The sequence below is a fragment of the Tamandua tetradactyla genome, chromosome 9 (genome assembly GCF_023851605.1).
Source record: "Tamandua tetradactyla isolate mTamTet1 chromosome 9, mTamTet1.pri, whole genome shotgun sequence".
NCBI classification, from domain to species: Eukaryota; Metazoa; Chordata; class Mammalia; order Pilosa; family Myrmecophagidae; genus Tamandua; species Tamandua tetradactyla.
This window is the reverse complement of record NC_135335.1, coordinates 9,890,116-9,905,767: the sequence shown is the minus strand read 5'-3', so window position 1 is coordinate 9,905,767 and position 15,652 is coordinate 9,890,116. Positions and strand designations below refer to the sequence as shown.

At 57.8% G+C, this 15,652-nt stretch overlaps 1 protein-coding gene across 12 annotated transcripts in view; it reads right to left on the bottom strand.

Moving 5' to 3' along the window:
• NRXN2 (neurexin 2) overlaps nt 1–15,652 on the bottom strand; it is a 100,032-nt gene that overhangs the window by 25,329 nt on the left and 59,051 nt on the right. For 10 of the 12 annotated variants that reach the window (XM_077115834.1, XM_077115838.1, XM_077115836.1 and 7 more), the window contains one exon: nt 3,597–3,778. In XM_077115834.1, coding sequence (XP_076971949.1) covers nt 3,597–3,778 — 182 coding nt within the window. Of the gene's footprint in view, nt 1–3,596; nt 3,779–10,802; nt 11,056–15,652 lie in introns of those variants that run through there. The other 2 variants (XM_077115843.1, XM_077115844.1) reach the window with 2 other exon arrangements.

Genomic DNA, 15,652 nt, shown 5'->3' with positions numbered 1-15,652 from the left:
AACCACTAAATGGGCCAGACCCAGGGTGGATGCTCTATACACATGATCTCATTCAGTCCCCACAGCCACCCTCCAAGGAAGCCCATAGCATCCCCATTTTATTGAGGAGGAAAGTGAGGCTCAGAGAGGCCAAGGAACATTTTAAAATCTCACAATTCATATGACGGGAAATCCAGATTTGAACCCTGGGTGGACTTGACTCCAAAACCATTGCTCTCTCCACCTCGGTCCATGAGACTGGGCAAATGTTGACTCTCAGAACTTGGGGGTAAACACTAGAGGGGTGGAGAGGTAGGGAAGGTAATCCAAGAAGCCATTGAGAGAAGCCTCTCCCCTTCTCCACCATGGGGGTGGTCTACGGAAGCCAGCAAAGGACCACTGGGTCCTGAACTTGAGCCCCTTCTATTGCCCTTCCCATTCCTAGTAACACGCCCTCCTTCCCAGGCCGCCCCCCCACACCCTCCACACACACACTCAGGACAGGTATTTACACAGGCTCACGCACCCCCGCCCCCAATCACACAGCCACAGGGACCCAGCCCATCAAGGAAACAAACTACACCCCTGGGGTCTTCCTGAAAGGTGGTCCCAGCCCAGCCAGGGGAAGAGAATCCATTCAGGTTCTCTTAGAACTAACAGAGCGGAGAGGCTTGTAGCTTCGGGGGTGGGGGCTGGTGTGCCTCAACATAGATCTGGCTTTTGCAGAGAGGAGTCAAGTTTTGAGGAAAGAGTTGGGGGGCACGTGGAGACCCACCCCTATCTCTTGCCCTCCCGTGGGTCCAGTTTCCCCCTCCTAGAACTTGGGAAAGCAGATTCTACCATGTATGCAGTGTCCCTCCTCAGATGCAGTAAAGAAGGGAAACTGAGGCTGAGCTTGCCTAGCACAGAGTATTGGCAAGCCCCACCCATCCGCCAGGCACAGACTGAGCACATCCCCAGGGAGACGGGCTGGTGTCTGCTGCCTGCAGAGAATCACTCCTGCGCCTCGCTATTGTTAGTAATAATATCCCCCAAAAATAGCATCAGCCTCCTGGATGGACGGCTGTGCTGCTGGGCCAGGAACCAATGCAGTCTGGGAGAGGGGCCAGCAGAGGCCGGGTGGGCCTGAGAGCTGAGGAGCAGGACACCTGGGTTTCCTAAGAGGCAGCAGTGCTGTGCACTCCGGGGGAGAAGGCAGCTCCCCAGAGCCGCTCCTGGAGACGTGAAGTCAGTTGTCACTTCTGCTAAAGTCATTAATTCCTAATTCCCCAATTACCTCATTAGGCGGCGGTGGGGAGAACGAGACCGCTCCTACAGCAAATAATTATGGGAGTCAAAATTAATTTGGCAAAGTGGAGCGACGCTTTATTAGAAACGTCAAATTGCTTTTCTCTTATTTTGCTGCCGCCTCCCCACTTTCTGAGAGCTGCTAATGACGCCGTGGTGGAGCTGATGTGTCACCAGGGGAGGTGGGGGTGTAGGGGCTGCCCCCACGGGGCTTCAGCCCATCTGGTGCCCAGCTCTCCTCTCCAAGCTGGCCTCTCTCAGGGCTCCCCACTTCCTCCAGAGCCCCCCCCCCACCCTTGCCAGGCTCACCCCATCCTGGAGCCAGGCCTTCACCTTCCCCTGCCCTCTGCAGCACCCAGACACCAGGCCTCATCCCTCCATACCCTACACCCAGAGCCCCCTACCCTTTCTTAGCACCGGGGGACCTGGTTCCTAAACCAACAGGCACAGAGAAAGCAGTGGACAGACAACACACACACATACCATCTGGGTTGGCTCATCACAGCCTATCTCCACATTCGCGAATGCTGAGTATGTGCCTCCCTCAGACTGGCAGTGTCCCCAGTGCCTGGTACACAGTATCTCACTTGACACTCTCAGCACCACACTCCTACTGTGCTCCAACCCAGACAAGGAAATTGAGGCACTGAGACAGGAGGTGGCTTGCCCAAGGACTAACCAAGGCAATGGCAGAGTTAGAGTTCAGGCCCAGGCCCTCTGCTCCAAGCCATGCCTGGCCTCCCTTTCCTTAACTGTGGAAAGAGGACACCTTGCAACGGTCAGACCCTGACACACAGAGCAAGGTGATGACATACAGCAAACTCCACTCTGCATGGAAATGCAAATAGAGACACACTCAGAGATCGAAAGACATGGTCTCTGCCACGCAGTCATGGCATGCCAGCCCCACGCTGCCATACATGCGGTTCTAGATGCTAGCACAGCCACATATTGTCTCACACACAGGCTGTCACTCAGTTAGAGGCCCTGTCTGTCTCACTCACACACAGGCATGGAGCTTCCAGGCCTTCTCAAGTATCCCTCTCTTATACGCTTTCCTGCCCAGCCTCCACCACCCATCATGCCTCCAGCTGCCACTTCCACTCCAGCTCTGCTCTGCCCACAGGATATCTCTCCTCACATCTTCCTGCCCCACCTCCAGCCATACTGGGGGAAGGGGTGCCGACATGGGATGCTAAGAAGCTCTGCATACAGAAGAACTGGCAGCCACATTTTCATCCCAGAAGACAAGATGGGAAGGGCCAGAACCTGGACCCGCCAACCTTTCCTGAGCTTCTTCCCTTCCATTCTGGCTCAACTCTTCTTAAAGCCCAGGGGTCCCCAGCACACAGAGCCTGGGCAGTCTATTCAAGCAGGAAAGGAGCAGCTGTACAGGGCTGTATATGTGGAAGTGGAGCTTGAAGTCAGAGGCATAGGAGTTCATGTAATGGGGAGGTGGCAGGAGAGAGGCCAATACCTGAGATGAAACTGGGCAAGGCTAGAGGTCATGGGGAAGTGGGTAGGGGAGGAGAAAAGATTGGGAAGGGCTAGGGAAGAAAAGGGGCCATCTGGAGACTAGAGTTAGGAGCAGAGGGTATGGTGGGAGACCTGAAAGGGGAAGCTCTGGGAAGGAAGAGGGGTCAGGAATGGGAGCAGGCCCAGTCAGGGCCAGGTCCACAGTGAGGAGGTAGGCAGCGAAGGGACAGAGGCAGAACTGGGTGGGACCAGCGGTCAAGGTGGACTAGACTGGAGATCAGACCGGCAGGACTAGGCCCAGAGGCCAGTGAACAATTAGGAGTAGAGGAGCAGAGGAGCAATGAGCTGTCAGGGCAGCAGGGTTACGGGGGCAGAAGTCGCAGGAAGAGATCAAGGCAGGGCAGGGGCAGAATGCAACGGCAAAGTAGAAAAACAAGGTGGGCTGCTCTGGGGTGGAGGAAATGCTTAGGACCCAATAGGTGGCCCTGGGAGGTTCTGGTATGAATGGGTAAGCAGCCCAGGGGCAGTCACCAAGGTGGGGACATTCCTGATGGCTGCGTGAGAATGGCTGAGGTGGCCCAAGGAGGTTCTTGACTAGACTAGAAAGTCAGAAGACAAGAGAGGTCTCAGGTCTCAAGGAGTGGGCAGCTGATAGGACAGCTCTGGGCATCTCCATAACAGAGTGGGGTAGGTCTCAGAAGAGAACTACTGAGGAGGACACTCCAGGAATGGGAGAACAGAGATCCTGAGAGCTCTGCATGAAGGAAGGATTTGAGGCAATGGGTCTCTGCCAGTGAGGGGACTGAGAGGTCCGGGGACCAGGGCAGGGTCAGTGTGGCGGCTGGGGTCCTTACAATGTGCAGTTGCAGATAGTCCCCGAGGCCGGAGGCGCTGTCCACCCGCACTAGCACGGCGCTCCGCTGGTGGGTACTGAAGCCCACGGCCAGGCGGTCCATTCTCGTGCTGGGCCTGTCGTTGGGAGGCCACGTGTAGGTGATGAGCGCTCCCCCCTTCCCAAAGATGTACGTGGTCCCAGCTGCCGAGAGAAGGAAAGGGGGAGAGAAGACATCAGGAGGGCAGACCAGCAGGTCCTCAGAGCACTGGGGTACCAGGCTTAGGGTGTGAGGCCCACTGCAGCCACCAGGCCTGCAACCCTAGGGAGTATGCAGACGCGCGCCTGGGTGAGGGCCCGCACGCGCGCAGACAGATGTAGATGCCTCATAAGGAGTTCCAGCCTTAATTACAGCAAAACAGAGGTAACAGAGTGGCAGAGAGGGAGCCCAGAGGCTGCAGGGAGACTGAGAAAATGGGAAAGACCCAGGGGCACTAGTCCTGACCAAATCGACTTCTCCTGGGGCTGGCAGAAGTGACAAATTCAAGGCATGTGCTTCTTTGGGGCTGGCACTAAGCAGGCACCAAAGAAAATAGAAGCCCCAGGCAATGGCGGGAAGATGAGCAGGAACTGTGCTCAGCTCTGACTCACATAGCCCACAGGCTGGCACCCCTCCAGCATCTGCACACTGCCCCCCCCCCCCGCCCCCCAGCCTCCAACCAAGCCCTTGGAAATCTTCCTGGTCCTGGTCTGCCCAGACTCCCTGCTTCCATCCCCAACCAGGGGGCTGCTCCACCAGACTACAAGGCCAGTCTGAAAGTGGGGGTCCTGGAGCCCTGCCTGGGAAGGAAGAGACAGACGTGGGGGGCTGGGTCAAGAAAGATTGACAGCCAGAGGAGGAAGGAGGCAGAGACAGATGGACAGATAGGGACAGAGAAGGGTGTAGGTGAGAGAAAGCAGGAGAGTGGGAGCCAGAGATGAAGGCTCCCTCTCCTCACCTTCCCCCACCCCACCCTCTCTCCCCATCTCCCTCTCCTCCTTGAGATCCGGCTGCTGCTGGGGGCGGGTGTGAGGTCCCTAACCATCCAGCCCCAAAATAAACCCCATTAGTCGCCATGTTCCCTCCTGCGGCTGACTGAACTCCCTGGGGGTGGGGGAAGTGGGGGCAGATTAATGGTGGGGGTGGGGGTGGGGGTGGGAGGCCGGCCACCCAGTTTCCTGGAAGGGAGACTTGTCCGGGAGGGCTAGAGAACTGGGACTCTGGGGCCTTCAGAGAAGGGAAGGAAGACAACTATCTGCCATTCTTTAGAACATAAATGGAGCAGATGAGATTCATAAAATGTTTAATTAAATAATTAGCCTCTAATGACTCCTCTCTAAGCACTTCAGGAGGGGAGAGGGGCTTGAGGACAGGCTTATCCAGAGAAAAACAGAGAGGCAGATGGAGCCCAAGGACAGTAGCCTCAAGCAGGTGGAGAGGAAGGGGAGGCCTGGCTGATGGAAGAGCCCTGGAGCGGGTCAGGAGCCGTGGATGGGGGAGCTCGGATGCTGGGGGGCAAGAACAAAAGTGCTCACCAGGGTAGCCACAGAGCTGGTCAAGCTGGGGCTGGGTCCCCCCAAGCACTCAGGGGTCTTTTGCCCCAAGGACTCAGGACAATCAGGACTAAGGGGGCACTACCCCAAGGAGCCCTTCAGCCCCTAAAGGAGAGAGGTCCTCCTGAGTGCCTTGAAGGGGGTACCAGTGAGGTGCTGAGGCCGGTGGGGTTGAGGCTGTGGGAAGAGGGGCCATGAGTCCACTTGCTGGTCCCCAAAAGGGCTCACCATCGGTGCCCTCCACCTCCCTGGCAGGGCCAGAGAGTGAAAGAGGAGCCCCCCCAGGAAGCAGGACAGGCAGGAAACAACCACCGAAACGTCCAAGAATGGGCATCTCCCAACAGCCTGTGGCTGGGAAAGCATCCCCCAGCAGAGGGAACTGAGCTCTGCCCATTCTGGGCCCAGGGGCCCTCTTTCTCTGGGGGTGCTCTCACGGCGCACCCTGCCCCCTCCCTACTGGGTCACCTGTCTACAAAGGACAGGCTGGAGGAAGGAGCCGGCAGGCCTCTTCCCGGTTAACAGTCTCTTCACTCCCAACACTGCAGCACTCTGGAAAACTGGCTGTTGCCATGGTTACCGTGATACCCAGGGTCCTCCCTTCCCCCTCCACTTACAAGCTGCACGTCCAAATCTGGGAGGTGGGGAGGGCCAGGGGAGCTGAATTGCTGACCTTCGTCCAAGCACACCCCTTCCCGTGCCTCCCCTAACTGCTTCCTCTTGGCCCCTGGCTCCAGGGACCCTCAGTCAGAGGAGGGGTTTGATCGGCCTCCAGAGCAGTGGATGGAAACGCCCTCGCCCTGGAGCCCTCTCCAGACCTCCCAGGTCGGTCGGGAAAGAAGACCGTTTTTCACTTTCCCACGCCAGGAACCCAGAAGGGACAGCCTCCCAGAGAGAGCCCTGTCCCGCCCAGAGAGGGCCGGTAGACACATCCCAAGCCGGCCTCACGCACCTGGCCGCACTCACCCGGTGACGCACGCCCAGACCCCACACCCACACGGGAGCCGACACACCCGGCTGCACACAAAGAGCCCGAGTGGAGAGGCAGACGCGCAGGCTGGAGGCGCAAAGCAGTCCAGAAGCTCGGCGGAGAGCACACAAAGGCGGCCCTGCAGGCAGGCGCAGGCGCTCCGCGAGCAAGGGCAGCGGCTGGCACCGCGGGACAGGTGCTCGACACCCCACCCACCCAGCCCCCAGGTGCGCGGCACACATGGCCGCAGCCCCACTCACCAACACCCGGCCTGCTCAGCAGGGCCTCCCCTGGGATTTATTACCCAGATCTTCTCACATCGCAGCCAGTTTATTACGCTGGGGCGGGCCTGTTAAAGCCGAAGGGCGTTTATTATACTGCTGGGGTGTGTGGGGGGGGGGGGGGATCGGGCCGGAGAGCCATTCTTGGGCAGAAGAGGTGAAGGATGAATGGTTTATTGGACTGGGGCGACAGTAATTACCCTGGGGAGACATATCTCTCCCCGGCATCACCGCTCCCGCCCGCCCCGGGGGCGCAGAGGGCTCGAGTAGGCGAGGACCGCGGCGGGGCAGAGGGGGCGGAGCTTCCGCCAGGCCCTGCCCTGCCCCAGAGGCCCCTCTCACCCGGGCGAGCAGTTTTCTGCAGGGACCACCAGACTTGGCAGGGGAAGGCCTGGGCTGGCTCTCTAGAAGACATGGAGCCCAGGGCACCACACCACATCTGGAACCTCTGAAAAGCTCCAGAAAAGGTTCCAGAATAAGAGGTTGCCCAAGAGTGATCTAAACCAGTTTTTTTTCCTCCCTAGGAAAAGCTTATGAGCTAAATGGGGCATAACATTTCAGGAGGTGTGCAAAACCCTGCAGCTCCAGGTGCCCACCACCCCGAGGCACTCTCAGCCCTCACAGTCCCTTCAAAGCCTCCTAGACCCAGAAATTCACTGATCCAGTAAAACACCCTAAATGATAAAGAATCTTCCATTCAGTCCACACACACCTGCATTTGAGAAAAAAAAACCGAACCAATGGTTAATAACGGTTACCTGCCTAATAATCATCCCATGTAAAAACAGCACCCACGCGTGGATGGCCTGTGGTTAAAAATACCTGTGCAGACCCTCTCTCTGCCTCTGTCCCTGCAGAGTCAGAAGTCATGATAAAATCCTCTTGGTCACTCTAGATAAAACGCCCTGCACAATCCAACAACACCTGGTCCCAGGAGCCCACGGCCCACACAAGCTCTTTGTATATGGACCCTCACTGCCCAAAGGGGGACCGTCACCAGTACCAGAGCTCAGGCTCAGCTCTCTCTTGATCTAGAAGCCCAGAACAACATTCCCTCAATTCTTCACCCCAAACATACTTGGCCATAAACCAGCCAGTAAAAAATGCAGGTAAGCACACCCATATCCAGCATCAAAATAAACACCAGGCCCCTTTGAACACTGGAGGGATGAGCCTGGAACCTCTGGAAGCTACTGACTCAGAACTGGGCTGAGACTGACCCCTCCCCCACCATTCCTGGCTTCCCAGGGTATTCAGAATGAAGGCTGGGGATGGTGAAGGATTCTCAAGGACTCTGAAACAGGGATTGGGATCAAGGACCAGGAAGGTGTCACCCCTTCAGCCCATTTTTAGGGCGCAGGTGTGCTGGTCTTCCCAGTGCCAGGCTGCCATCAGGTGCAAGAGTGTTGAGACCAGTGTCTGGCAGGTTGGTAGGGGCATTATGTAACAGGAGGGGTTGGGGGATGGAAGGGGAAATGGGGAGGAAAAAGAGAAGGGTGTAGGGACAAAAGCAAGGAGATACACAGCAAGAACCCAAGGGAAGGGAAGTGGGGAAGCAGGTGCCCAAGGAGAGGTCCCTTCACCCAGGGAGATGTTAGGGAGATGATTGGCAGAGTGGAAGCCCTGGTCCAGAAAAGTCTCCCAAGCTCGCCTCATCCTCCAACCAAATGGGCGACCCCAAGAGGAGTCTGTTCTTTCCCCTCCTCCTCTGAATTAGGTGAGCAGAGGTAGAGCTCAGCCATGACAGGTGGCCTCCTCCCTACTCTTCCATCTTTCCTTTGACCCTCTTCCTTCCTCTCCCCACTGCTCCCCTTCACATGCTCCCCCACCACATCTCCCACCTTCTGCTGCCCCTGTTGCAGCACCCTTCAGTTCCTCCTCTCCCACCCTGTGCCACTGGGCAATCACTGGCCAGTGATTCTCCTCCACACAACAAGGGGTTGGCCATCTCTGAGGCAGTCCCAACACCAAAATTCCATAGGTTCTGCCCCCATCCAATGCTCTCTCCATTTCTTTTCCTTGCCCTCAGCTCTTTGCATTCCTCAGTCCAGCTCCTTCACTGAACCTTACTCTGACTCTCCAGCCACCAGGCCTTCTTGCCTTCTAATCCATCTGTCCTCCCTGGGAAGTTCCTCTCTCCTTTCATTGTTTCTTCTTTTTTTTTTTTTTTTTTTTTTTTTTTGCATGGGCAGGCTCTGGGAATCGAACCTGGCTCAGGCATGCACTCTGCCATTGAGCCACTGATGCCCACCTTCCTTTCCTCTTTCACCTCCTCTTCTCCCCTCCTGGCCATGCCTCTCCCCAGTGTGCCTGCCCCCCTTTTCTATCTCACACCTTTATGCCTCTTCTCATGGCCCAAAAAGACCAGGTCCTATTGGGCCCCTGTGGAAGCAACACTGGGCCTCAAGAGAGCCAGAAGAGGACAATGAAGGGGGGTAGGTAAAGAAGGACAGAAAGTTTATGGGAAGGAAAAGGGAGTTAAGATCAGGGGCAAGGTGTGGGGTGAAGTGAGGAAGGAGTTGAAGAGAAAGAAGCTGGAGGGTGCATGGAGAGCACCCAGCTGGGACAGAAATTACATGTAGAAGCGAGATGGAAGGGATGAGGAAAAGGGTTTGAAGCGGCTGCTCCTGAGAACTGGAGGAAAGGAGAATAGAGGCATGCAAAAGGAGGTAAAGATGAAATTGGAGAAAAGGAAAGAGGATTGAAAAAGGAAAACGAGATTGGAGGTGATGTGGAGGAATAAGAATTGAGAAACAAGGATGGACGGATGAGAACAATGATGGGGAGGCAAAGACTGAGTGCAGAAATGGGAGGGAATGAGGGCGTGGATGGGAAGATGAAAATGTAGACATGGAAGATGACAGAGGAACAAACATGGGCTAGAAAAATGAGAGGTGATGGTTAGACAGACATGGGAAGTGAGGAAGGTTAAGTTCAGAAATGGAGGTAACAAGAGGGCAGAGTGAGAACTGAAGAAAGTACAATGATGTAAGGTGAGAGGAGCATGGAGATGTTAGAGTACCAAGATGGGAGGTGATACTGGTACAGAAAGGCGGGGGGTGTAGAGGGAGGGCACAGAGATGGAAGGTGATAGGAGGACAGAGATGAGAGGTGTTGAATACAGAGAAGAGAAGTGATGAGTGGAGGTGATGAGTCTCTGGGATGGGAGGTGATAGGTGCTCTGAAATGGGATGTGAAGGGGGGACTTAGATGGGAAGTGATGGGGTTGAGAAAGAATGAGAAGAAATGTGAAGAGGGACAGATATGGGAGTAAGGGGTGGGACAGAGACTGAAAGTTATGGAGTAACAGTGATAGGAGGTGATGGGAGCACAGACAGAATGGAGGACAGAGAGGGGGCAGATGGGTACAGAGATGAGAAGAGATAGACTACAGAGAACATGGGGGGTTGAAGATAGGAAGTGGTGAGGGGCCTAGGGTGGGGGGAGATGAAGGACAGAAATAAGAAGTAGAAATGGAGGGTGATGGATCGGAAAGGGGAGATAAAGTAGGTGTTGAGACAGAAGGTGAGGAGGGACTGAGATAAGAGATGACAGTAAGTGGAAAGTGACAGAGGTCTGACCTGGGAGGTGAAGGGGAGTTTGTGATGGGGAGTGATGGGGGAGCATAACTTAGGAGTGCGGGTGTAACTGAGGTTGTGGGGCGATGGCGATCAGAGGTGGAGGTAGGTCAGGGTGGAGCAGTGTGGGGGGATCAGGGGGACAGGAGCTGAAAGGAACAATGATGGGAGACCAGAGTGAGGTGACTGGGAGGTGATGAAAGGACAGTAATGGGGAAAAGATGAGAAGGTTGCTGGAGGTGCAGTGGCAAAATAAATATGAGGAGGTGAAAGATGAAAAATGGGACAAGTCAAAGGCAGAGATGATAGATGGGGCACAGGTGAGACGGAGACTGTGGGAGGACCACAGCTAGGAAGATAAAGAGGCACAGAGCAGTGGGCCAGCATTGGGAAGGTGAGGGTGAGGCAGAGGTGGGGGTAAGACGGGTGGGGAAATTATAAGGAGCAGAGGAATGGGGAAGTGGGAATTGACAGAGAAGATGAAAGGACAGAGATAGGGAGGGGATGTGAGTGCAGAAATAAAGTGATAACAAGCCAGTGGGGAGGCTAAGGAGGTGAAGGTGAAGCAGGGAATGAAAGCGGTGGAGACAGAGATGGAGGGGTAGATGGAGAGGAGGGGAGTGATGGCGAGAGAGGAGAGGGTGGGGCTGGGATGAAGGGAGCTGGAGATGGGAGGTGAGGGGGTGCCGGCCGCAAAGCCGAGGGGCCGCGGCGCGCACAGGCTGGGGTGCGGCCCGTGGGGGCCAGGGCCGCGCACACCGGAGGCCCCGGGGGCCCGTCGGCTGGCCGGCGTCAGCGGCGCCACTTACCGTGCCCGCCGCGGGTGAGGAAGGGCATGCGGTTGATGGCGATGGGCACGGTGCCGTGCTTGCTGTGGAAGTGGTGGACGTGGTGGGTGGTGCTGAGGCTGGAGGAGACTCGGGCCCCCTCGGCCGCCCCCAGCAGCAGCAGCAGCAGCAGCAGGAGCGGCAGCAGAGGTGGCGGCGGCGGCGGCGGCAGGGGCCCGGCCAGGGCGGGGGGGCGGCGCGGGCACCCCCCCGGCCCGCTCCCCCCGGGGGGCATTTCGGCCCGGGGGCGGCCGCCTCACAGCCCCATGGCCGGGGGCGGGGACGGGGGGCTGCGCAGCCCCGCGAAGCCCCCCTCCGGCTCCGAGCCCCGGGAGGGGGGTAGGGGTGAACAGAAGAAGGAAAAACCAGAGCCCGAGCCTCGGTCCGGAGCCAATGAAATCAACTGGATCCCGCCGGGGAATCCGGGGTCCGCCGAGCGGCAGCGCCGAGGTCCAGGACGCCTGGGTCCATCGCGAGGAGCTAGGGGTCTCCCCGCATCCCGGCGGGGTCGGGGCGGCGCAGAGGGCCTTCAGAAACCCGGAGAAGCGCCCGGGGGAGGGGGCATGGTTCCGGGTAGAGAGGGAGGGGAGGGAAGGGAGAGCGGGGGAAATCCTGCGGAAAAAACGGGCCGGGGAGGGGGAGGGGGCTGGAGCCAAGAAGGACCGAGGCCCCGCTCCCCGGAAAGCGGGAGAGCGACGGGGACCAGAGCCGGCCGCGCCGCTGCTGCCCGACGGAGGCCGGGGGAAAGGAGGGAGCGGCCAGGGAGGGGGTGGGGGAAGAAGGGGGAAGGGAGGCAAATCCGGGTGAGGGGAGACTGGAAGGAGAGGAGAGGAGGGGAGAGGAGAGAAGGGGAGCGGGGCTGAGCAGAGGAAAGGCGCGAGCCTGCGAGATTCCGGCGGAGAGATGGAGGCAGCGGAGTGTTGCTGCAGAGGCTGAGAGGGCTGGATGGAAGAGGGAGGAAGGGAGGGAGAAAAGGAGGGGAGTGGAGAGCGGAGGGGCGGGGGAGCGCGGGGCGGGGGGGGGGGGGCAGGGCGGAGGGACCGAAGCGGCTCCCGATCTGCGGGCGGCGCTGGGCAGCTCCTGCGCGCGGCACCTGGCTAGCCCGCTCGGCGCTCGCCTCTCCTCTGCTCGCGCCCTGCCCCTCCCCCGCGCCTGGGCGCGCGCCCTCCTCCCGCCCCCTCCAGAGAAGGGGCCCTGCTGAATAATTGAACAGGACTAAGGCCAGCGAGAGAGGCCGCTCTCCTCCTCCTCCCCCCACCCCACCTGGACGAACCCCATTAGTGCTCGCTGGTCCAGCGTGTAGAGTGTGATCACCGCCACCCCTGCACGCACCCCTCGGAACACACGTGCCCGCTGGGAGGTGGACGGACTTGGGTACCGAGACATACACGTGCCACAGAGGCACCGGGGCGCGCGCACGCACACATCGCTCCGCCGACACGTATGCACACATGTGCTCCTAGACCCGGGCACACGAAATCACACTCGGCCGAGCCTGTGCACATGCTCACAGAGGCATGCATGCCCGCACACATGCTTGGTCACAGGCGATGAATGGCCGACGACACACAGAGCACAGACTCTGGGCCGCACACCCTCCACAACAGCGTGCTCTGCTTGCATACAAACAAGCACCCAGAGCACTCCCCCCCCCCCCCAGTCACCTAGCCTCCTCACCACCTCCCTAAAAAGGGTGCTCCTCTCCTCCTGCACAAGCTCCTCCTGGACTCCTCCAGCCCTTCTTTTCCACTCCTCCCCTGCCCCCACCAAATCATCTTCAACCTCTCCCTCCATGGGGGGTCCAGGGGGTTGTGAAGACACCTGTCACTGAGTATCCTACATAGGAGAAGATCCTTCCTTTCTGTGCTGGGCCACTGATGTCCAGCTGAGAACCACTTACCCTTCAGGGTGCCTCCCCCACCCTGCTCCCCCTCAGACTTTTGGGGGCCTTTAGGAAGCACTGGTCTTAGGAGACCAAGAGGTAAGTGCAGGGAGGTTGCCTTCCCTTCAGATCTCTGGACACCAGGGGCCATCTAAGTACCCACCTCCACCTGCTATGATGGGGGAGGGGCGGACAGAGGGTAGAGAAGGAGGAAAGGAGGGAGTGAGGTGGAGAGAGGGGACCTGCAAGACACCAAAAGAACAGTTTAACAGAGCGAGGAAGAGAGGTGGTAAAGAAAGGGCAAAAGGAAGGGGGAGATGAAATGAGAAAGAGGAGAGAGAAAGGCCCACAGAGACGGGGTCGGGAAGGGCAGGAGATCACGCACGAGGCCTGGATCCTGCTTATTGATTGTGAATTCTGTTTCGGAGCAAAAACTGTCACCCTGAGCCCCAAACCAGCTGCCCCCAGTTCCCGGATGCAGTCAGCACTCGGAACAGCTCCTCTATCTCTGCCGCCACCCCACCCCCACCCCATTTGGCCCTCAGCCCTTCCGAAATAGAGAAAGGGGTCCTCTGAGGCACCCAAAAGCCAAGAGGAGGCTTCAGGGTGTTGTGTGGCCCCACGAGGGATAAGAGACTGCCAGCTGGGGGGCAGGGCTGAGCCCCCCTGAAGGCTTGTCCTCCTGCCCTCTCTGTCCCATTCCTACACCCCGGCTCTGGAATACAGACTGACAGCTCTGAGCAGGCAGAAAATGTATGGTCCCCCGGGGGAGAGAGGGAGGAGCCAGTGGCTAGAGGAGAGGAAGGGAAACCGCCTAGAGGCCAATCAATATCAGTGAGTGGGAACTGGAGAGGGCTGGAGGGGGTGATGCAGGCCAGGGGGAGGGGGAATCTAGGGAGTAAAAGAAGAGAGAATGAGAGACAGAGGGTGTGCAAGAGACCAGCTGAAGCTGCAGCCAGGAGCAGAGGTGGAGAGGCTAGAAGCAGCCAGCGAGGCAGCGATGGTGAGGAATCAACTGCCTGGGAGCAGCTGGAGGGGCTCTAGAGAGGCAGCAGCAAGCGAGCCCACCAGGGGCACCTCAATTCCAAGCCCTCAGGGCTGGGTTATGCTGGGGTATCAGGAAGTGTTCCTTCCTCCTTTCATCTCCTTTCATCTTCCTTCGCTCTCTCGTTTCATATCCTCTTTTTCATTTCCTCCCTATCTCTCGCTGGCGGAGATGTGTTCTCTCTCTCTGATCTTCTCTCCCCAGCCTTCCCAGAGAGGAAATCCCCAGGTCACAGAGAGAGAAACCGAGGGCTCCTCACCCCAGCCTCCCCACCCTACCCCCACTCCAGAAAGCTCTAGCCCCCAACTCCGAGTCCCTGAGACTGGGGTCCTTGACCCTCCACCCTGGCCCTCCCCACCTCTCTCCCAGTCCTCAGGCCCAGGACCCCTTGGTGTCCCCAGGGCCTCCCAGGGTCGTATATTCAGTGGCAGAGTTAACTGAAAGGGCTCTCCTGCTAGGTTCCTGAAGGACCTCCTGTGTCACTGGGCCCCAAGAAGACCAGTCATGCAGAGGGAGCTGGAAATAGCAGAGACAAGCCTGGAGAATCAAGAGGAGGAGCCACCCCGCTAGAGGAGGGGGTTGTGGTTTGAAAGACCCTGGCCCCACCCTATTCCTGCCCCTGCCTTCCAGGGGTAGAGACATCAGAGCTGCCCCAGAGTCAGTGTTCTCTCAAGGCCCTCGTGGGCTCTCAGGTTGCACCCACCTTGTCTTTAGGTCCACAGCTTTGTCCAGCCTGTGCCACTGGGCACACAGACTTTGGGACAGTGATGCTTCCTAAGACATGTCCTGCTCCCCTGCCCCAACTCTCCCTGTCTTCCAGGGCAGTTGGATTCCTCCAACCCCAAAATCAGAAAACCTGCTCGGGCTTCTCTTCCCACAACTGCTGATGCGTGGCACAGCTCCCTAAAACCCAGTTCCTCTTTCGCCTCATTCCCAGGAGGCAAAAGTCCACTGCACCAGGAGGAAAGCAGTGACGACAGCAGCACAGCTCCCTGGCCCTGACAGTGGTCCCCTCCAGCCTGAGGATGACAAACAGAGGGCTCAAGATTGGGAACCAAGGGCATCTAGGTTCTATCATGACACCCTATGGCTTAGATGCCCCTTTCTGAAGCTGCTTTCCTCCTTAGTTAAGTAAGAAGGATGGCCTCCATGCCACTGCCTTGTCTGAGGATCAGATTAAATGGGGTCATGAATGTAAAGGACTTTGTCAACTGCAAAACACTAAACAATCAATGGGATTGCTAATATTGAGTAACAAAGGACTCTTCTCCAGGTGTCCTGGACCTTGCTGAGTTACCTGGGAGAGCCCTGCTTTACCCTATGGCAGCCAGGGCTGAAAAAGCCTGGAGCTGTCCATTGTCTGAGAGGCTCTGGAAAGCATAGAGAACAGTAGTTCAGGCAAGGAAACTCCTGGGAGGGGAATGCGGTGGTACCTAAGGGTTAGCCATGCCCAAGCACCAGGAAATCACTGAGGAAGATAGACTGGGCGTTTTTCCAAAGGGAAAGGAAAAACCAAGACCCACCCTAGAGCCCGAGCCCCCAGAAGCAGTACGTTTGTCTTGTATGGAACTCCAGACTCATGCCCAGATGAGAAAGTCTCCTGCAGTGATGTAGGAAGGAAAAGGCAATGGCTCCGGAGCCTACCCCAGTACCTCCCTGCGGAAATCCAGTGTCCCTTTCCAGGCCTCAGTCTCCATGTGTAGAAAATGGAACAGCCCCTTCCTCCTGTGAGTGTGTGTCTCTTTTCCCACAGTAGCCAACTCTCAGCAGGGCTACCCCAGGGAAGAGGATTCAAGCCAAAGCCTGAGGAAGCTGTGCACTCACCACAGCCCCCAAACCCTTCAAAGCCCCTCCCTCCAAAGGTGGAAATAGCCCCCTCCCCCTGTTGCCCCAGCTGCCCTCCCT